General features: G+C 53.4%; 1 protein-coding gene across 4 annotated transcripts in view; it reads left to right on the forward strand.

Moving 5' to 3' along the window:
• The window catches only part of OTOF (otoferlin), a 100,984-nt gene that overhangs the window by 22,873 nt on the left and 54,876 nt on the right, over positions 1-23,235 (forward strand). For all 4 annotated transcript variants that reach the window (XM_016948196.4, XM_016948198.4, XM_016948195.4 and 1 more), the window contains exons 3-5: positions 7,988-8,076; positions 16,806-16,905; positions 19,319-19,500. In XM_016948196.4, the coding sequence (XP_016803685.1) occupies positions 7,988-8,076; positions 16,806-16,905; positions 19,319-19,500 (371 nt within the window). The remainder of the gene's footprint in view (positions 1-7,987; positions 8,077-16,805; positions 16,906-19,318; positions 19,501-23,235) is intronic.

The following is a 23,235-nucleotide window of genomic DNA, read 5'->3' on the forward strand; positions in this document are numbered from 1 at the left end:
TTTTCCATGCCCAGCGCCTTGGACACCTGAGCCACAGGTATGCATGACATTCAAAGTTAATCACCGTGTCGTTCCTCTTCCCAACTCTGCCCAGCCCGCCTCAGGGGGAGAGTCTGTCTCTGCTGGCCCTGAACAAGGGGCCACATTCCGAGCATCTAGTGCATGCCAGCCGGGCTTGAGATATCCCAGAGGCAGGAACCTGGGCTCAACACCCCATGATGATTTGTATGGGAGCTTAGGGATGGGGTAGCCAGAGTCAGTGTGGAGAGACTGGGGTGGGGCAGAAGCAGTTATGGAAGAAGCACATGACTAGGGTCAGAGAGCAGGGCACACGATGGGGAGAAGAGGCTCCTGCCCGGGGAAAGTGCTGCCCGCCCACTGGGGAGACAGGGAAGTTTCTGGTTGTTGCAATGAGGAGCCTACTGGCATTTAGTGGGGTGGGGAGCAAGGATGCAGAATGACTTGCAATGCTCAGGCCATCCCCCACTTCCCACCTGGGAGCCCCGTGGGAAGATGGTGGCAGCCCCAGCAGCAGCACTGAGCTGCTTCCTGAGCCATGCCCCTTCCACTCAATCTCTGAAATCATCCACAGATGAAATTAGGCTCAGATGGTAACTACCCTTCCCCAGGTGACAGAGCTGGAAGCGGCCAAGCCAGGGTTCTGAATTCATGCATAGATTAGACCTAAGCCCTCTCTGGATACAGTGATAGGACCTGACTCCCACCACCCCTGCAAGGCCCGTGTTGGAGTCTCTCCACACCCCCTGCCTCCATTTCTCCCTGGGCAAAGTGGCCTCAGCCCTGGCCACCAATGGTCAGCAGTGCACATCCCACAAAGCAGGAAGGCCACCCTCCCATTCCCTGTTCAGGAACGGCCCGGAGGCCTGGGTCAGCCCAGTCCCAAAGGTAGCCTGGAGCCATACCCTGGCTTTAACCTTTCTCCCTAGACCCAGTGGACATGTTGTAAACTTCCCTGGCTTCCCCCTGAAAGAATCTGCCTGCCAGTGGTTCCAGAATATCCTGGGAAAGAACCCTTTCAAATCCCCCTGAACCTTCTTGACTTTCCAGAAAGCCTCTTCTCTCCGCCTTACTCTGCCCAGGGCCTGCCGGAGCCAGCTTAGTGAGACACACTGGCCTGGGAGTCATGAGACCTACACCACAGTCCTTGCTGAGGAACCTCTTTGGGCTTTGGATTCCCCTTCTGTAAAAGAGAGATATGCTCCCTCCTCTATCTGCCCCACGGGACTGTCACAAGGCTAAAAAAAGATGAAATGAGAGACAAGAAAGCAAATGTCTCTCACAACTCTACTAGGTAAGGGATTCCAAGCAAGGGAGCAGCCCCTCCTCTGCTCAGGCATGGGTGAGAGGGGCTGCAGCAGCTGGGCTTAGGAACCTGAGTGGGGAGGAGGAGGCCATGGAAGAAAGACAATGCTCTCTACAACAATGGGTGGAAACAGAGCCTGGACATGGTGTCTCCTTTCCCAGAGGCTGGAACCTGAGCCCCTACATTTAACCTACAACACTGGAAAAGCTAGGGAGAGACAGAGAAAGACCCAGCCTTTGTGACCTGGGGAAGCAGGAGTAGCCACCTTTAGCCAGTTTGGTTTGGCTCTAACACAGGCCCTGTGTGGACCAGGCCCCAGGGGAGAGGCCAGAGTAACAATAGTACTTGTGCCAATGATAAGAAGAACTGCTGCTATTTACTGAGCACTTAGTGTGTGGCAAGATGGGCTGAGAGCTTGACACAAGCATTAGACTCACTAGAACTTGCTGGATTGGTAGCATCCTAGGTGATAAGGAGCCACACCAGGATTTAAACCCAAGTCTATCTGATTCCAGGACCTATGGTCATTTGTAAAGTAGACAAGACTCAGCCCTGCCCTCAGGGGGCTCAGTCTAGTGGGCAGATGGACCCACTACAAACAAGGAGGGACCCTGGGCCTTCTGAGCCAAGAGGAAGAAGAGGTCTCCAGCCTGGGGGATGACAGGGCAGGGGAGCTTGGCCTTATCTGCCCCTTTCTGTTTGTACCAAGAAGTCATGGCTGTTACCGCCTGGAGGCCAGAAACGCACCTGTCTTGTTCGTCATTGGCCTGGCACCCAGCATGGAGTTCAGAAAATGTTGCTGAGTGAAAGAATGAAAAAAACAGTGACATTCACTAAGACTGGCACCTGTCACCGCAGGCCTGTGCCCAGACCGAGTGGGCTCAGCAGGGCTAGTGGTACATCAAGCCCTTTGCTGTGGCCTGGATAGAAAAGAAGCAGGCAAGGCACAGACGAGATCACCTAAAGGGACTTTAGATCACCTTGATCTCTAAGGTTAGAGATCATCTAGTTTAACCCTCTTGTCTTGCAGTTGAAGAAACAGGTCTTAGAGTGGGGAAGAGAATTGCCCAAGAAGACCAGCTGAGATCTGAGATCCTACATTTAACTTACAACTCTAAAGAAGCTGGGGAAAGAGACAGAGACAAAGACAGAAACAGAGAGAGAGAGAGACAGAGACAGAGAGACCCAGCCTGTGTGCCCTGGGAAAGTGAAATAGCCACACTAGGGATACTGAGCCCAGGTCTTTAAGCTCCCAAATCCATCTCTTTCCATTGTACTCTAAAGCAGCAGTCCCCAGCCTTTTTGGCACCAGGGGCTGGTTTCGTGGAAGACAGTTTTTCCACAGACTGGGATGGTGGTAGCTGGGGGTGATTTGGGATGAAACTGTTCCTCCTCAGAACATCAGGCATTAGATTCTCTTAAGGAGTGCACAGCCTAGATCTCTTGCATATGTAGTTCACAGTAGGGTTCACACTCCTATGAGAATCTAATGCTGTCACTGATCTGACATTAGATGGAGCTTAGGCGGGAATGCTCGCTCACCCGCGGCTCACCTCTTGCTGTGTGGCTCCGTTCCTAACAGGCCATGGACTGGTACTGGTCTGTGGCCCGGGATATGGGGACCCCTGCTCTAAAGCTTTGTAGTGCATCTCAATATTTTCCCCCAAACCTATAGCCCTGTCCCTTTAAGGATGCTACCTTGCTGATTTAGGATGGTTCCAGGCCCAGTCAGTGGCCAAGCTGGACATAATCCAGCTCATTCTCCAAGGTACATCAGGGAAACCTTTTTTGCAGAGTCCTAGATCACTGGGGCTGATAGGATGCAGAACCCTGCACCCCGGCCAGCACCAGCCAGGTCAGGGCTAAGCCTAGACCAGGAAACTGGGTCAGGACTCAGCACTCCCCGGGCTCCTGAGACCACCCCCTCCAACAGAGGCCCTCTTTCCCTCCCTATCTGTACTACCTACCACCTTGCTTCTGTCAACAGTCCTATCCCAGGCTGCTATTCCAGGTCTGTGTCTGTCTCCAGAACTATCCAGGACCATCCCCAGGACTGAGAAACAACCCTGCATCCCTGCGTTCTGCACAGCGTCATGCACAGAGCCTGGCACACAGCAAGTGCTCAGCAAATGTTCGCCCCCAGCATGGGGCTTGCTGGCTCGTGACATCTTGAGTGACTGTGTTTGGCTTAACTGCTACTTGAGTCCCCCCGCAGTACCAGGCTTCAGGAGAGGATTCAGTATAGTGGATTAAGCCCTGAGGACTGAACTCCAGACTAAGCGTCCTGAGACTTGAGTTTGAATCCTGCCTCTGCCACCAACCAGCCTTGTGCCCGCGGGCAACTCTCGCCTCTCCACTGTCCCACTTGTAAAAGGAGCACATCTTTGCCATGTTGCTGTGAGCTTGGTTATGGGTAAAAGGTGCTCTGGAAGTACTAAGTGCTACCCAGATGAAATTCTTCCTTCAGAAGCCCTTTTCCTTCAGTCTTTTTTTTTTTTTTTTTTTTTTTGAGGTGGAGTCTTACTCTGTCACCCAGGCTGGAGTGCAATGGTGCCATCTGGGCTCACTGCAATCTCTGCCTCCCAGGTTCAGGTGATTCTCCTGCCTCAGCCTCCCAAGTAGCTGAGATTACAGGCATGCACCACCACACCTGGCTAATTTTTGTATTTTAGTAGAGACACGGTTTCACCATGTTGGCCAGGCTGGTATCAAACTCCTGACCTCAAATCATCTGCCCACTTCGGCCTCCCAAAATGCTGGGTTTGCAGGTATGAGCCACTGCCCCCAGCTCCCTTTCCTTCAATCTAATAGCTCACAAGTTCAATACCATAGTCAGGAGAGGAGTGTAGCTCCCAAACCCTCAAAGTCCTCATCTGGTCTTGCTGTGTTCTCAGCATATCACCCCAAATGGAGGAAAGGACATAACCACAAAAATGAGGAGACAATGAAAAATGAAATTAGGGAAGAGAAGATGCAGTGAAAGAGACACGTGAAATCCACAGGCCGAGGCAGAAGAGGAAAGTGATGGCGGCAAGGGGGAGGGAGGTGGCATGACAAGGAGACAAGGCAGCTGCAGACCTGCACAGAGTTCACACTGGGAAGATCTAAACTAAACACATTCTGCAGTGCTGTGTCACTTACGACTGCTGTCACCTGTGAGATCTCATTTGATTCTCTCAATAGCCCTCTAAGGTAGATATTGTCACCCCCGCCCCCAATTTCACAGATGGGGAAGCTGAGGCACAGCTAGTGAGTGGCAGAGCCAGGGCTAGAACTCAAGTCTCCTGACTCAAACTCAGAGTTTCTGCAACACCACGGAGACTCCCAGTCTGCGTGAGATACAAGCCTCGGTGTTGTCAGAAGAACAAAAAAGAAGCAAAGGGTGGGCATGTCCTTTGGAGTTCTGTGAGGTGCCCAGAGCTCACAGACACTGCCTGAGCAAAGGAAGGTGTCAGCAATGGGAGATGGGGCTGGAAATGCTGTCTGGGCACAGCAAGGGGGCCTGTGGGTGCTAGGAAAGGGAATCCCCACCTCTTTCAGGGAGCTGTAGAGGAGCCACTGAAAAGTTTTAACAAAGGAGAGATAAAAAGAGGAAAATTCAACCCAAAAAGTCTCCTTCTTACAGTCCATGCCTCTACTTCCAGGGAGGCCAAATGGGAGTAACCCCCAGTCCCAGACCCTGAGTCACTTCCCTCCAGCCAAGAGGCCCGTCACCCTCCAAGGCCCCACACTGATGCCAGGACCCCACCTAGAGGTGCCGGCTTGATTGGTCTCCAGGCCTGGGCCTTGGGATTTTTAAAAGCTTCTGGAATGGATTGCAGTTCCAGCCAAGATGAAGAACCCCTGAGAGAGACAGAGGGAGACAGAGACAAAGGGAGAGATAGAGACAGAGAGAGAAACTGATGAAAGAAAACAGATGTGGTGAGGAGAAGAAAGCAGAGGAATGACGCGAGAGGGAAGGAAAAGAAATGAGGGGAAAGCCTCGTGTGGGTGGAAAATGCGGGAGGGAGACAGGGGAGGAAAGAAAGGAATCTGTAAGGGGGGAGCAAGTCAGAGACCGAAGAAGCTGCTGTGACTCAGTGAGGACCCTGTCTTCTCCCTCGCCCAGAAAGCCTCCAAGAAGAACATTCCCCCCTGACATAGGCATGGACTGCCCAGACCCGGCTGACGAATTTCTGAAAGGGCACCTGAGCCACACACCTACACGAACTTCCCCTGATTATTCTCATCTGCAGTCAGGGGCCCCGGAAGCTCCCTGTCTCCTGTGCCCTCCCTGACCCCCGACTCTCACTCAACAAACAGGCCCTCGCCCCGCAGCCAGGCAGCCTCCCTCCCCAGGTCCCTTAGCCTCAGCCTCCCGCCACCGTTCAACACCCCACCTCCCTTTCACAGGGCCATCTCCAAAGTCATGTCCTTTTTCTCCTGATCTTTCTCTCCTTCCAATGCCAAAATCCCACCCACAGACCCTCAGGGGGACCAATCACCCCTCCCCTCTTCATCCCCAGTAAACCAAATCTCGGTGGCTCCTGCGGCCCCCCCAACTCCCACACAGCGCCCTGGCTGATGAGCTGGGCCTTCCTGGGCTGCTTTATTTCCCTGCAGCCCTATAAAAGCAGCTTCATTAAGAAAACCACACACTCTGCTGAGCTGCCAGAGGCATCCAGAAGCTGGAGCCGCAGCCGCTGAATGAGGCCTGTGGGCCGGGCTGCCTCCACTTCCTGGGACTCTCAGCCCACCCTTCTGCCCTGTGCCCACCTCGCCTCTGAAGCCCTCCCTAGGCCCTGCTCAGAACCCTCCCCACCCCACCCCGCAGACCCCTCTCCCGCTCCTCTGCTTCTTCCTCCCTCCCTTGCCAGTCCTGAAGGGAGATGTCACAAAGGCCGTTTTCCTGAGACAGGCCCTGCCCACACTGGGCAGTGACCCGCGGTGCTGGCCCAGTGTGCCCAAGCCCTCCAAGTCCCCAGGCTGGGAGAAGGAATCTCAGCTTTGGGAATGGCAAACGTGCAGGGTGGGCTCACAGAAGCCTCCTCCCCAGGGCCTGCTCAGCCACCAACAGAGTGCTCCAAGTCATGCATCTGCTCTGAGGCCGAGTTCCTTGTTTATAGAGCACAGAAGCCATTACCCACCTCTCCAGCCATTGGAAAGACTAAATGAATGAATATGCACATAGAGCATTCAGACCCCTGCATAAGAAAAAGTTCCCCAGAAATGGCAGCGATTATTACTATTATTATTTATTACTGGACTATTGAGCAGTCTGAATTTGGTAGGGTATAAAAATGGAACTAAAAAATAAAAAGTCACTGCCTTCTACCAGATCTGTCAAAATCCTCCCTGACACGGTCTCTCCACAGCGTCTTGAGCAGACCTCAGCGCTGTCTGGTCCTGTCCAGGAGGGCTTCCTACTCCAGTCTGGCATCCTGTTCACCCCTGGCCATCCTCCTTCCCTCATGCTTGTGGCTCAGGATGTGGAGTGGGACAGGGACCCCTGCTGAGGCCCTCCACATCCTCCCCTGGTGGGAAGCCCATGGAAAAAGTGTCCTCAGATCACTCTACCCCACTTGGGCAATGGAGCGCAAATCGATGACTTGCCACAGCCAACAGTGGCAGGCTGGGCTCCTTGCCCTGCCGTGCTCTATGGGTCTCCTGCCAGTCCACTGCCCTGCAGATGCCACTGGGGATTTGCATGCCACGCTGCCCCTCTTGCGGTATCTAATCACCATGAGCTGTTTCCCCAAGAAGTACCACAAAAACACTACGCCTAGGACAGAATTCTTCCCATCTTTCCCTTGCCCAGTCTTCTTTCCCATCCCAGGAAGGTGGGCTGGGTGATGGTTGGAGGTAACAGGGCCTTTGAGGAAGCCCTAGGAAGATGTCTGGCTCTGCCCATTGGCAGCTTTTTACAGAATGGGGCACTGGGCCACTTTAGCCTCTGTTTTGAGCCATTGTTGCCACTTCTGGGGCACCAGGAAAAATCCCAATCAAATTCCTACTCATCATTAACATTAAGTTAGGGAGGAAGGAACAAAGAAGTGGTAAGGGTGAATCTAGAAACAATGAGTTGGGGACAGGCTGTGGGCCTGACCCCAATAACACTAATCAGCTCAAACCTGTCCCCAATGTTACCACTGACAGAGTGAGGAGTGGTTTGAACTCAACACAGGAGTCTGGGGCAGAGCCTGTGCCAGTCAGGGTGATTCTGATGAGAGAGAGCTGGCAGCTCACAGCTCCATTCAGCACCCATCAAAAACCAGGCTCACACCCACATTCCTTGCTGTCTCCCTGGGACCCGACCACCACCCTGGTTGCACCACCCTCCCCCAACCCCCCTCAGGAGCTGGGAGGCCATGGAAGCAGCGCTGTGTAGGGAGTCAAAAGTCCTGGTAGGTCCAGGCTCTTCACCTACCACATGACCTTGGGCAGGTCCTCCAACATCTCTGAGCACCATCTTTGAAAGAGGAGTGGGCATCAATGCCGGCTCTACAAGGTGGTTGTTGGAACTAAATGAGATTCCAGGTGTCAATGCTTTGTCCCTGGGGAGCACTGGGCCCAAGTGAGGGGCCACTCTGACTGTTGGAGATCCCCACCAGAGATTCCCCTCCCACACCCCATGGCTCCTACCTGTTATTGCCACCGAAGCCGCAGTTGTCCCTCTCTCCCCAGACGTTTCGGTGGCCGGTGGCCAGCAGCATCGACAGAAATGAGATGCTGGAGATTCAGGTTTTCAACTACAGCAAAGTCTTCAGCAACAAGTAAGTGTGGGATGGGGCAGGAGGGGCTGGGCCTGGACGGGCTGGGAGCCTGCTCTTCTCCTTGGGCTACCCTCTGTTTGGGGCTTAAAAGGGGGACCTACACTCCCAACCTGCCCTGGATTGATTTTCAAAGACTGAAGAAGTCTTGGGCTGGTCTTTGATCCCCATTTTGATCCCTCTTCTTGTCTTCAGAATCCCCCAGTTCTCCCAGCTGCTGTCAGCCAAGAACACTCCACCCTCCTATCACCCCTGCTGTCTCCAACCCCATCAAAGCTTCCTGTCTCAAAGACTTAAAGCTTTAAGTCTCCCTCAATGCCACGCTGGGGTACAGTTACCCATTGGAGAGGCGAAAGGTGGAGGGGCTGATGATCTCCTCCAAGAGACACTCTGTAGCCCTGAGGGCAGGCTTGACAGTTTGGGGTGGTGGTTTAGGAGTCAGGCAAGCCTGATCTCAGACACTCAGGTCAGTCATCTACTGTGTGACCCTGGAAAGGTTACATAACCTCTCTGATTTCAATGTGCTCATGTGTGAAAAGGACAAGTATTTACCTCAAAGGGCAGCTGTGTGAATTAAATGAGATAGATATTCACTCACTCATTCAACAAATGTTTACTAAGTGCCGATTGGGTATCAGGTACTGAATTAGGTGATGCAGAGGGCAGGGTGCCTACCTTCATGGAGCTTGCACTCCACAAGTGAAGTACACCTGCCATACGAGCATTATCACTATAAGGTGTTCAATAAAAGTAGTTGTCATCCTTCTCTCTGGGCCATGAGAAGAATTCAGAAGGATTTGAACACGCTGGAACAGTGGCTAAGTAATATCTTGGGTTAAAAAATCACAGCCAGGTGTGGCACACACCTGTAGTCCTAGGTCCTTGGGCAGATAAGGCGGGAGGATCATTTGATCCCAGGAATTTGAGGCTAGCCTGGGCAACATAGTGAGATCCCATCTCTTTAAAAAAAAATCGGTTGCTCTTATACAAGCTGGAGGTCATGGCTTAACTGTAACATGTCCAAGAAGGTGTGGAGGTGTTAGCTCACTGAGGACTCAGAATGACTCAACAGTGGGAGGAGACTACAAACAAAAGAAAAGTAGGCCTCATCCTAAATCATACTAATAGAATTAAAGCACTCCTGATCTGAGCAGGAGAGACAAGGAGTCCACTGCTCTGATACTGGTGGCAGAGAATTCCTGTAGGCACCACCCTATAGTTTCCAGGAGGAAAGGGACTTTAAGTGTTACCTTATAACAAATGGATGAGAGCCTGAAAGGGAAAATCATAGAGGACATATTCATCCATTCATCCATCCATTGATCCATCCATCCATCCATCTATCATTCCTGTTATTCATCCATCTGCCTATCCATTTGTCTGTCCATCAATTGATTTATCCACCCTTCCTTTCTTTCATCCATCCTTCCATCCTTTCATCCATCCATTCATCAATCCATCCCTCCATCCATTTATCAATTCATTTATCCACCCATTTATCCATCTATCCATTCATCCGTCCATCCTTTCATTCATCCTATCCATCCACTCATCATCCATCCATCCATCCATTCACCCATCCTTCCTTTCATCCATTCATTCATCAACCCAATCCTTCCATCTTTCCATCCATTCATCCACCACTTACCCTTTCATCCTTTCCATTCATCCTTCCATCCACTCATCCATCCATTCATCCATCCTTCCATCTTTTTTCTTTTCCTTTTTTTTTTTTTTTTTTTTTTGAGACAGAGTCTTGCTCTGTGGCCCACAGTGGAGTGCAGTGGCCTGATCTCGGCTCACTGCAACCTCCGCCTCTCTGGTTCAAGCAATTATCCTGTCTCAGCCTCCTGAGTAGCTGGGATTAGAGGTGCTCACCACCGTGCCCAGCTAATTTTTGTATTTTTAGTAGAGATGGGGTTTCACCATGTTGGCCAGGTTGGTATCGAACTCCTGACCTCAAGTGATCTACCCTCCTCAGCCTCCCAAAGTGCTGGGATTACAGGCGTGAGCCACCACTTTTGGCCCATCCTTCTATCTTTCCATTCACTGATCCATCTATCGATCCATCCATTCTTTCATTCTTTCATCCATCCTTCCATCCATCATCCTTCCTTCCATCCATTCATCCATCCTTTCATTCTTCCATCCATTCATCCATCCATCCATCCATCCATCTTTTCACCCAACTTTGCAGTCACTCATCATACATATAGTGAACAAATGCTTTCTGCCAGTCAGACACTATGCTAGTCACTGGAGATACTGAGATGAGGTATTGAGGCACAGTCCCTGCCCCTACCCTCCCAGAAGGCTTTTTGCCACAGGAAGAGGAAAGAAAGGTGTGTACCTAGAGGCAGGATGAGGAACAGGCTGCTGGAAGACAGCAGACAACTGAAAGATAGCCAGCATTTTCCAGCCAATGTGCTGTCTTAGGAGGTAGTGAGCTCCTTGCCACTGGGAGAGGGTGAGCAAAGAGTGGACCACATTGTAGAGGGGATTTCCGAGTCAGGAAAGGCCCCACTGTATGGGCTCCAAGGAGTCTCTGATTCTGTGGGTTTTATTAGGAGCTTTCAAAATCTCAGCTGAGTATGGGGCAAGGGCATTTCAGATATGCTGTCAGGGCCACAGGGAGGATGTTTAGTGCACAAAGGCCTTCCCTTTGCCTCTCATGGCATCACACCATTCAGGCAGCTGCTTTTGGCACCCACAAGCAAGGTTGGTGAGACACCCCCCACCAGGGGCCCCCAAGGTGAAGCAGAGCCTTCTTCCCTGGGGTGAGATACCATGAGGGTGTGACCTATGAGGACAGGAGAAACAGGAACAAGTGGAAGGCTCACACACAGACCAAGTGGGTGTGAAAAAGGAAGGAGAATCAGAAGTCAAGCACCAGGGAGGGCACCTGAGAGCCCCTGAAGGAACCCAACCATAGGTGCCAAAGCATCCAGGAGCCTTACAGCTTGGCCACTACAGCCCTAGCTGTGCAGGAGGGGAAACCAAGTCTCAGAGGGGAACTTGAGGTCACATGGGTAGACAATGGTAGAGCCAGGGCTAGAATGCATGTCTGTTAACTTCTCTTCCTAATCCAACTCCCAGAAACCAAAATATTTGAGCAGTGATGGTGGAAACTGAGGGCATGGAAGACATTGTTAAATCATTTATAATGAAAGCCACCAGCCTAACCACTGAAATGCTGGAAACGCTTGAGCCCATCAAAAGACTGCTACAAACAAATCAGAAGTATTTGGGAAATCGGGAAATTGACTACCATGCCGTGAATATGTTGAAAGTTACAGCTTCTATTAGGTGTTTTTGGTTTTTGTTTTGTTCGGAGACAGAATCTCACTCTGTCACCCAGGCTGGAGTGCAGTGGCCCAGTCTCGGCTCATTGCAACCTCTGCCTCCTGAGTTCAAGTGATTCTCATGTCTCGGCCTCCCGAGTAGCTGGGACTACAGGTGCATGCCACCAGGCCTGGATAATTTTTGTATTTTTAGTAGAGACAGGGTTTTCCCCATGTTGGCCAGGATGGTCTCGAACTCCTGGCTTCAGGTAATAGACCTGCCTCGGCTTCCCAAAGTGCTGGGATTACAGGTGCCAGCCACCAAACCCAGCCTGTATTAGATGTTCTTAAGTGCCAATAAGAAGGAAGACAGAAAGGGGGATAGTTCCTATCCTAACTCTCTTCTTCTTCCCTCCCTGCCCCCGTCCAAGAGAAGGCAGGAAACCCCACAAGGGGAGGCCCAGGCCTGGTGGGAGAGGTTCTGCCATTTCTTTGGAAGCCTAGAGAATGCCCAGGGCACTGCTGGCTGCAGAGCTGAGATGGGAAAGAAGAGGTCCCCTTGTGGAGAGCACAGGCCCAGGCTGACACAGGCCAGCTTGTGGGGGTCAGAGTGGGACAGAGGTGTTTGGAATGATGTGAGACTCAAGTCTCCCCATCCTGGCATTTGCCAGGGCCAGGCCAGAGGAGCAATGAGGCCACAGCCCTCAACCCCCACATGGCCCAGTTCAGACCCCAGGCTCCTTCTCATGGGGCAGCTGAGTGGAAGGGGTCTTTGAGGTCTGCACTAGGCTTAGCAATGAGCAAAGCCATGGCCACTGCTGGGGACAGTGCCTGGCACATGGCAGGCCCCTGATTATTTTGTGGAATAAAAGAATGAATAAATGCCCCTGTGGTGTTAGGAGGCAGAGGGTAGGTATACAAGGTGGGAGAGCCTTTGAGAGGGAATCGGAGTGGCCCCTCTTCTCTGAAGGACTCAGGGCACCCAAGGGTGACACTCAGCATCACATGACTGATGCATTTGGGGAAATTGAGCTAAAAGAGGCATGGAGGAGCTGCCTGGGAGAGTGGGGCCCAGGACGAGAAATGAGCCTGATCCCATCACTGCCATCTCAGAGAGAGAGACTTGTCCTAGAAGCAGAGAGCAGCTTGGAAACTGGCCCCTCACCCAGTGGTTCTAGAGGCTGCCAGGAGGCAGAGACATGGTATGAAGGAAGGAGGCATCCTAGGCAGAAACCAGGAGACCTCCAGGTCTGCTTGGCCCCGTTTGGAACAAAGACCTGTGTCCAGGAACCTTGGGCTTCCCCATGAGAAAGAAATGTTCGGTTCAGAAGATTTTGTGCATCCAGCTCTGCCTGTCCGGGACCTCTGAGGGTCCATGGCCTGGCCTCCAGCCTCCTGCCTGCTAAGGATGCCAGGGACCCTGAATAATTCAGGAGCCGGGACAGCAGGAGAGGCCTCTCAGGGCCCAGGACACCTGACACGGGCTCCCAGGGGAAAGTGATGAATTATTGACAGGATTCTGGTGCCCAGTTGCCGCTCTATTGTGATCAGTCTGTGGGTCCATCTGGGCTGGAGGCCTTTTCCTGCCGGCTAATTACATGGGGATCTTAGCTCTGCCCAGCTGCCCAGCCCCTCGTGGGGCCAGACAGCCTCCTGTGAGGGGTGTCCTCTTTGCCATGGTGACCTGGATGGCCCTGTAAGGCAAGTAGTCAGAGGACATGGAGTTAGCCCCAGATCCTTTGCCTGACAGCCCCAGGGAAACTGAGGCCCAGAGAGGCCTCTTGTCCAGGGTCACACAGCAGGTTCAGGACAGTCAGGTCTTCACCCCAGGCCTCCTGACGCCCGGGCCAGTGCTCCTTCCCACAGAACACATGGCCTCACAACTCCATTCCTAGGGAAATGACTCAGCTGTCTAAGGAGCATATGAGCCCACCCTTCCTCAATCGTCCTGGGCCCCACTCTCCCAGGCAGCTCCTCCATGCTGACCCATGCAGAGGAGTAAGAACCTACTATGTGTGCAGCCAGGATGCACAAAGGCCAGCTGCGGCGGGCACGGTCGCCTCTGGGGTCACCACAAGGGCCAGAGCCAGGGGCTCCTCCTACCTCTTCCTGTCCCAGCTTCTTCCCAAAGAATATCTATAGAAGACGGGCTGAGGGATGGCATCCTAGAAGCAGTGCCAGGGCCTTTGTTTTGAAACTGTTTTCATGGCAAGCACTGTGTTTTTGCTTAAATGGTATGTTACAGACCTGTAGAAAGAGTCAAGGTTTATAAAACTGCTTTTCTTTATACTTTACATAAGGCTGAGATAATATCAATTGTCTATGTCAAAAAATATAATTTTTACTTTTATTTGAGAGAGGTTGGGGGGTGAACTGTTAGGAGTTAAAACCCCCCAAGCCACTCCTGGGGGTGTGGCAAATTGATTCCTTTAATCTTGCAAGCTCCTAGCGTCCCAATCCCACCCTCCGGGCCATAGACAAGCTCTGGCTGTGCGAGGCTGTGCACAGCTTGAAGGGTGGGGGACAGCCTGGACCTGCCCCTGAAGCCCATCCTGCAAAGGAGACTCGCCCTGTGTAGGCTCTCCAGATGGCCAGCCCTGCTCATTATTAGGGAGGGGGGAGGGGCTGGCATCCGAGTGCCGGTGTTGGTAGAGGAATTTCACATGAGCAGTCTCCTCACCACTGTCCGGTGGAAGTCGGAGGGCTATAGCAGAAGGAGCCAAAACCACACCGCTGCCAGGAGGTGGAATCTCCCTTGGGTCCTGCTGAGTGAGCCCACATCTGTCTGACTCCAGAGCCTAGGCTCCTCACTGTCTACACCGCTTCCCTTTAGGGATGGAATTAATCTGCATGTGGACAGGGCTCGGACCAGGGTATGAAGTGTAGGGGATTTGCCTGGAGGCCAATCTCACTCAGCACACTGTGTGATTAAGGCAGTGGCTGAATGGACTACCAGTGACAGCCCCATCACTGTCACCGCCACCAGAGTATCTAGCAGGGACTTGAAAGCACATGTCAGGGAGGTTGTTTCAGGGATTCCTCCGGGAAGGGGCGCTGGACAAGGTCTCTCAGGTTCTTCCCAAGTATAAGATCTGAGATTCAGGCAGGTTAAGCCTAGAAGGCACCAGACGCCTCTCTGAGCACTTGCAGGGGGAATAGCTCCACCCTGCCCCCTGGGAGTGTCTTGTCACATTGCAGCACCTCTGCAGATCCTGCGGAGCTGCCTTGGCTGTTCTTAGGCATCTAATTCTGGAGAAAGATGTGCCTGATCGCCCCACGCTCAACAGGTGCTCGACAGGTCCTAGGGGAATCAAGGCAGCTGAATAGCCATCCACAAAGGGTAATAGCAGAGCAGGGATTCTCAAAGTGTCTCCCCAGCCAGCAGCTTCAGCATCACCTGGAAACTTGTCAGAAATACACATTCTCAGGCCCTCTCCCACCCACTGAATCAGAGCCCTGGGGGCGGGGCCAGTGGTGTGAACTGAAGTCCGGTGGACCCAGTTTGGTGACTTCACATTAGAAGCTTGAAGTTGGCCATGGCGGGAGTATTTATATCTCAGAAACCAGCAAAAGCTACAGATGAGCACCTCTCCTCTCCCACCAGTGACACATTTTCCAGCATATCCACAGAGGAGGATATCCCAGCCGTGCGTGTTTTCACAAGCCCTCCAGGTGATTCTGTTCATGCTGAAGTTTGAGAACCACTGATTTAGAACAAAAAGGGGCGAGGCTGCAAAAAGATGAGTGTATTCTTTCATGCCTGTGGTCTACTGTTAGAATGTCTACATGGTACGGAAGCTAAAAGTCCCCTTCCCTCTTCATTTTATAAAGACCAAATTGAGACTCAGGGGCAGCAGCTCCAGGGCTCCTGGCCCCCAGCCCAGCACTTCTGTCTCTGGGGCACTGCCTGAGCTGGGGAGAGGTGCATGCAGCTATGGAAGAAGGCTTCCATGGGGCTGCTCTAAGAGCCCAGAAGCCCAGTTCGGCTTTAGAGTGAAGGAGTGGCGTGGTCAGTTTCATCCTCAGGGAGGTGGGGCACAATGGTGGTTGGGGCTCTGAGCTCCAAAGGGGAGCATTTCATATCCATTCCTCATGGCTGCCCCTACCACTTCCTCCCCTCACACAGATGGGAAGATTTTTAAAAAATCAATGTTCACCCTCCACAGACCTCAGGGTGGTATAGACATCAAGCATGTCTGAGTCAGAATTCATCTGATACCTCACCTCACCCAGATCTACCATTAATTAGCTGTGTCCCTTCCCCTTCCGTGGCCTCACTGTCTTCCTCTATAAATCTCAGGCAGCATCAGATGATGCCCAAGGTCCCTTCCAGCTCTCACATGCCCTGGTTGCTTCCCTCGCCTTTGTGCCTTCAGCTAGAAATGGTGTGTGTATTCTAATCCACTCTATGTGGAAGCACCATGTGAGAATGTCTGTCTGAGTTCCCTGTTCTCTCCCAGAGCAACAAACAGTCTTCTGACTGTGGGGTGCAATGGGGTTGAAGTCAACTCCATCAGCATTTATTGGGCACCCACTGTTGTTCATTAATTCAGCCAGCAGATATTGAGATCTCTAGTGTGCTAGAAATGTCAAACAGAGGCTGGAATAAAAAGCACCACCCGTGCCCTTGAGAGGTTCACAGTTTAGAGGCAGTACATGAATCACGACAAAACGGACTGCTTTGGAGTGCTGGCTGTGTGCTGGGGGCTTTGATAAGAACACTCGCAGATGATCTCATTCAGTCCTCCAACAACAACTCTGTGAAGTAGGGCTTATCAGCTCATCTTATGAGAAAACCGACACTGAGAGAGCTTAAGGAAGTTGCCCAGGAAGCAGGTAGCTTGCTAGTCAGTGTCAGAGCTGGGTTCAGATCCCTGTCTCTTTGATGCCAGGACTGTGCTGTTAACCAAAGCGTTGCACCGCCTCTCCCCTGCTGTGCAGTTCCATGGGCTCTGCCATCACACAGGTTCCTGCCATCCAGGAACTTACAGGCTGCAGGTGTGGAATGGATGAGTGAGTGCTGTTGGTGTGGGCTGGAAACCTTGGTCATGGTTAGGCGGGTAGAAGCCGGAGGAGCTACTTGTCCATCCAGGAAACTCAGGTCCTTTCCCAGCCTCCACATTGAGCATCTGGAAGCTTCTCTGCAAGGGCTCAGCTAAAGCTGGATTTCATGCACCTTTCCCTGCAGTCTGTAGACATCCCCTAAGGGTGCCCACTGCCCCTTGGAGCTCTCCCAAGGAAATGGGCCTCCCACAAACAACCATCCACAGTGGGACATGCTGCCCTGGCTGCAACCAGTCCTGGCTCCTGGGCCACCTTCTCTAGCCCAGCCCAGAGCTGGAGCAAGCCCACCTGAGTCCTCCCCAAGCAGTAACAGCCCTTGGGATGTCAGTCTTGCTCCTCACCCTGGTCTCTTCCATGTTACCACCGTGCCCCCTCTGCCATCCCCAGGCTCATCGGGACCTTCCGCATGGTGCTGCAGAAGGTGGTAGAGGAGAGCTATGTGGAGGTGACTGACACGCTGATTGATGACAACAATGCTATCATCAAGGTGGGTATGCCCCAGGGAGTTCCTGGACTTTCCCATATGGGGCCATCTGGGGGTCTGTTCTCCCTGCCTCACACATGGGGTGGTCTGGGGAATGCCTCTCATGCATGGCGAGGTGTGGCAGGAGGAGGAGACTCAGGTCAGACTCTGCTGGAATGGCTCAATCTGTGGCCATGGCTGGAGGCCCTGTGGCATGGCAGGGTCTGCTGCCCCACAGTAGGCACCCCTGCCCTTCCTACGGTGGGAATGCACCAACCGGTCCTTCCATCTGGACCCAGCTCAGGAGTCACTAAAGAGGCTCCTTTCATCATCCAAAGGCCAGACTGAGCCCTGCTGGCACTCGAGGGCATGACCTTCACTCTGCACATCTAGCTCGGGTCCTCCCTGGGAGGGCAGGGACCTCATTTCCTATTGTTTGTCACATCCCAGCACTTTTGCATGAGCACGCATGCACTAGTGATGCACAGTCTAGAGGCACCTGACACATGTTCTAACAAAGAAGGAAGCAACCCTACCAGGACAGCCTGGCCCCAGGCTCTGCTCTGATTCTTCAGTCCTCTTGAGCTCAGCCGTGGCCACTCATGGGCAGTTGGCATGATGGTGAGGAACAGGGACCCTGGGTATGAATCTTAGGCTGCTCACTAACTGTGTGACTTGGACAAGCTACATATCACCTCAAAGTGAGCACACTTACATTATCCACCTCCCAGGACTATTCTGAGGATTAAAGGACAATACACAGAAAGTACTTAGAACAGATATGCACAATAAATCTATAATATTGTTAGCTATCATTTCCTGACCTCAGTTTACCCATGTATAAAATGGGGCTGTGCCATGGTCCCCCAATGGGGTCCTGTGTAATATATGGCCGTATGTAGTGGCCAAGAGAAACAGCCTCAGAAGCCAGGACTGCAGCCACAGGGAGCTAGAACAGAAGGAACGCTCTTCTCCCATGGGCAGGGGTGGGCAGGGAGGGCTTCTTAAAGTTACCAGGGTCTCAGCCACCACAGCAAGGGGAGAAGGGGTGCAGAATAAACTATGTATGGACACCCATGGGAAGGCGGGCTGGGAGGAGAACACAGAAACCTGGATGAAGAGTGTAGGGTTGGAAGTGAGATAAGAGAATTGGGGAGTGAGCAGGGATGGACAGACAGCACAGCCCACGCCCTGGATTTTCAGAATCAGACTTAAGATGTCAGCAGAGGAAAGGACTCACAGATCTCCTAGCCCACTTGCCACCCATCTCCGCTACCCATTCTTATGAATGGGAACAATGAAGTCCTGGATGGGGAATGGATTCGGCCACAGTCGACAGCAGGGCCAGCACGGAGACCCAGGACTTCCAATGCCAGAGACCACCATTTTCCCACAACAACATACTTGGTTCCACCAAGAGGGTCACATTTGTTCCATGGAAAGGACATGGGGCTTGGAGTCAGGCAGCCTGGGCTCAGATCCCAGCTCCAGTACTTCCTAGCTGTGTGACTTAAAGCAAGTAACTTAACCTCCTGATATGCTAGGTAAGGTAGGTTGCAATGTTGAAAAGATCAAATGAGTGTACATTAAAGCATCTTAGCATGATGCCTAGCACAGTGAGGATTCAGAAAATATGTGCACCTTTCCCTTCCCTTGGGAAATCTAAGCCTGGGTGTTGGAGCATCCAAGCACTGAGTGAGGGCCGCCTGTCTGGGGCACAGGAACAAGTCACCTCTAGACCAGTGAGGAAGGGTGATCCCTGGGCACTGGGGGGAAACTAGAGCTGCAAGAAAGTAATGGCCCCAAGACACAGAGCAGGAAGCCCAATCATGATTCTCCATTGCTAAGCCTGAGCCCAGTTGAGTGCTCTACTTTTTCCCAGAGGAAAACCCTAGGGCAGCTCCCAAGATTCCCTCCCTCTCCAGGGTAGGAAGGGTGAGTGTGAGCCTGGGCCCTGGGCTCCTCTCCCGGAGGCCACTTTCAGCTCATTCTGTCACATTTCCAACAAGCCGATTTCTGGCGGGCCGTGCCTCATGCCTGCAGGCAGCCCTTGTTCTGAGGAGAGGAGGTGGCCTGATCATGGGGATGCTGAACGACACTCTCGGTTATGTAGACAGTGGACTCAGGGGGTGAGTCCAGGCTCAGTTGTGCTGGGCAGGGCAGGCCCCTCCACCTTGAGCACCAGGGAGGAGTGGAACCACCAGCAGTGGGACCTGGAACCAGATCCCAGTAAGCTGACCCGGTCTGCACAAGTCAGCCTTTCAGAGCCTCTGTTTTCTCATCAGCAAAAGGGGGTAGAGGGGATCATACCATCCTGACCTCCTCCAGTGAGGCAAGGGTGTGGAAGCGCTGTGTACACACCACCAAGCAGCCACATATACGGGGTGGAGATTGCTGTCACCATCCCAGCTGCTCACCACCGCCTCCCTCCCTTCAGACCAGCCTGTGCGTGGAGGTCCGGTATCAGGCCACTGACGGCACAGTGGGCTCCTGGGATGATGGGGACTTCCTGGAAGATGAGTCTCTTCAAGAGGAAGAGAAGGACAGCCAAGAGACGGATGGACTGCTCCCAGGCTCCCGGCCCAGCTCCCGGCCCCCAGGAGAGAAGAGCTTCCGGAGGTAACAGGCAGGGCCCCTCTGGCTGCCCACTGCTCCCAAGACACGGGGAAGAGACCTGGGGCCTGGTCCTACTGACAGGCCTCTCTAGGCCTAGCTGGGCTCAGAGTACAGGGCTGAGCTTCTGGAGAGACATCCAAGGGGTGGGAAGATGTTTCTGTAGCCCCCCACCCAGCCGTCCACCCTCGAGGTCACTGGGCAGGGAGCAGGAGACTCAGATGGAGCTGCAAGGCCAAGGCCTCCCCAGTGGCCCTGAGGGAGGTGGAGCTCTAACACAGGGATGGGGCTAGATCTCCTGCCTTTCTCAGAGAAGGGGAGATGGGGATAGGAGGGCCCCTGGCCTCTCTGGTTCAAGACCCAGCAGTGTCCACCAGGTGCCGGCAGCCTGACCTCTACCCTGGCCCAGTGAGGAGGCCCAAGACAGGGCGGCTCTTCCTGCCAGAGTGAAGCCAAAGATCCTGGCTGGGCCCTGGCCTTTCTTCCTCTTGAGAAGGGAGGGTACCCGGGAACCCCCAGAATCCAGCGTCACGCCCTGCAAGTGTCCTGCCACCCATGGATCACAGGAAGCTGGATCCAGGACAGCTCATTCCACGTGCACTATTTTTACAAAACAGAAAATGCAATTGTATTACTATTAGAGACCAAAGGGACAGAATCTGGGCTAGTCTAGTAAGATGTTGTCCATGGGTTCCTAAGTCACTAGGAATTATGTGTTAAATGCTAGTAAGTCAAGGGTGCATCTGAAGGACCAGGGTGTGTTTTGAGAAGGGACCCTCTGTGCCACTGGAAACATATCCCTGTAAGCTCCTTCCACGCTTTCCTTTCCAAGTAAAGTTTACTCAGTCCCTCTGCTGAAGAAACCATAGGTTCTAAATTAGTGTAATTGAACTGACATACTTTTATGGGACACATATGTTTTCTCCTTTGCACTTGAATGAGTTCACACCCCCTTAAGCACCCCTCACACACAGGTGCATGAGTGCACACGTGTGCACATACACATACACACACACACACAAGCTTCAGAAACCCTGGGAGCCAGACGAGTAATAGTAACAAGGTCAAAGTGACCAGGCCTGCAACAAACATGGCGGGACTGTCTACTCCAGGCCAGCCACGGGCATGGGGCAGCCCCAGGCTAGCTTAGAGCCTGTCCCCTCAGACTCCTGGCTCTTCAGCAGAAAACCCAGGCCTGAGTCCTAGCTCTGCCTCTTACTGGTCGTGTGACCCTTGGCAAGTCTCTGACCCTCTCTCCTCACCTGCAAAGAAGGACATAGCAATGAAATCCCCCTGCCCTGCTGCTGGGAGAGCCGGAGGGATCACAGAGGAACAGGTGGCAATGGAGGTGCTGAGCGCTGCCCATGTCCCGGCTGGTGACAGACAAACAGGTTTCTTGTAGCACAACAATGCAAAGAGTCAGGAATCGGGTTGGAAATTGTGAGAAGAGGAGCAGTGCTCAGATGGGGAGTGAAGGGATGCTGACTCAGTGGGCACCACCTGGTCCTCCTCGACTGTCTCCATTCAGAAAAGAGGTTGGCAGGGCTGGTCCAGAAACCAGAAGCCGGGCTCTAAGAAAGGGCTTCCAGAGAACAAGATCAGAAGCCACACAAGGGCCATCAGTCACAGGGAAAGGAATGCTGGCCCCAAATCGGGAGAGCTAAGGCCCATTAAGTCCCATCTGGACTGTGCCACTCACTGGCTGAGTGACACTGGGCATGTCACTAGCCCCTGTAGGTCAGTAACAGGAATGGGTTCAGCAAGTTAAATCTGTTTCCCCTCCAACTCTGATGTCCTGAGGGACCCATGGACACTCCGGACCTGTGGGTCACATCCATGGGAAACAACATCCTGGGAGCCCTTAGCAGCCACGAAGGCAACCTCTCTGGGGTGGCGTAGCAACACAGAGCCAGTTTCTCACTCAGTCCTAAGAGAGTGGGCCAGGGTGCTGATGGGGGCTCTGGAGAGCTTAGAGTCCCAGAGAGCCCTGGGCGCCAGGAATCTGGAGATAAGAGGGCTCCCCCGACACTTCCTCACAGCCTGGTGGCTTCCCCACCTCTCCCCATCTTCGTGTGGCCCCTCCCAGGGTAGCAGCAAGAAGCGGGAGCAAAAGGAGGGGCTTCACCCCAGGACTGGGAATTGGGAGAGGGTGACAGCCGAAGCCAGGCGCCCCCACCCTGCATTGCAGGGGCAGTGTGCAGGAGCACAGTTTCCCTGCTGCCACTGGGGCTGCCAGTCCAGGTTTGAGAGCACACTGGGGACAGGCGTCTCTGCTATACCTTCTCCCGCCAGGCCTAGCCATGCAGCCAGCAGGCCTGGTTGTGGAAAAGAGGGGTTGAGAAAAATTCTAGAGATGGGCCATTTGCTGGTGAGGAGAAGGTGGAGCAGGTTCAAGAACTTGGGGTTTTCCTGTAGCTTAATCCTGGCTGCCCATATGGGGCCAGTGAGTTCTGGGTCAAGGAGTGCTGAGGTGAGGAGGGGGACCTGGAAGCTGGCCCCGCAGCCCTAGATGTTGCATCTCACCCTTGTCACATAGTGTGGCTTCTGGGAGGAAGCCAGAGAGCTCTCCAGAAGGGACTTGGCCAACCTTTGATCAGGAAAACACCTACTCCCTAAAGAGGACAACACCGGGGAAGGGGCGTCAGTGCCTCACCTCTGACCCCGTTAGGAGCCCAGGCAGGCTTCCCCTGCATCTGCTCCCTGCCCTCCATCCTCTCCTGGGAAGACCAATCCCCTTATAGATCAGGATATTCAATATCCACAGTTCCCTCTTGTTCCTGCTTTAGCCACAATGAGCAAGAGGAAAACCCCGTTGCTGGCAAGCAGCAGTGTCTCACCGGCCATCTTGACAGTTAGGGTCCGGCGTGGGGATCAGCCGCTCCCTGGCTGATGGGGTGAAATGAAGGCCTGCTGGGGGCTGCGGGGAGGTAGACTGAGTGGGCAGGAAACAGCCTCAGCCCAGGCAGGCCCCGGGCAGCCCAGGCTGGAATCTTCCACGGATGGAGGGGAGGCTGATGCCAGGAGATCCTCTGGGCACTCCTCACCTCTCCCTCCAGGGCCTGGGTCCACCCCCCAGCCCTGCCCTGCCCTGCCTGGCCTGCTTCTCTGGGACTTCACCCACATTCATCCTATCCTCACTCTGGGGGTCAGATGGTTCTAAGCAGGGGCAATGTGGACCTCAGGCCTCAGCTGCTGTGACACTCACTCCTAAGACCCTAAGAATCTGCCATGAAGTTACCCCGTTCCTCCTCAGGGAATCAGTATGGGGGCTCTGCCTGAAAGACCACCAACCCCACCGCCCACTGACTCTCTGCCCCAACGATTCCACCTCCCCTAGGCCCTGGTCAGCCACATGCCCTCTGAGCCACTCTGCCCACTTCTCTAGTTCCTGCCACGAAGCCCTGATTTCTGCCGGCTTTTTGCACAATGCCCCCGGTAATGTGCCAGGAAGCTGTGCTGTGTGACAGAGCACAGGCTCCACTCACAGCTCTGCTATTGGGAACCCCCCTCCCCATTTGTGAGATGGGGCTCAAGGATGCCTCACAGAAGTGCCAGGATTGAGTGAGGTGCACCTGCGAGCCACCCACCCCTGTGCCTGGCATGTGGCAGGTGCTCAGCCAGTGTTCACTTCCTTCCTCTTCACTGACTCCATGTTACCCTGATGTCAACTTCTACCCTGAGCAGCACCTGACCCTCTTGTTCAGGTGCTGTCCAAGCACCTTCTCAGCTCTTGCTCCCCAC

Source organism: Pan troglodytes, chromosome 12 (genome assembly GCF_028858775.2).
Source record: "Pan troglodytes isolate AG18354 chromosome 12, NHGRI_mPanTro3-v2.0_pri, whole genome shotgun sequence".
NCBI classification, from domain to species: Eukaryota; Metazoa; Chordata; class Mammalia; order Primates; family Hominidae; genus Pan; species Pan troglodytes.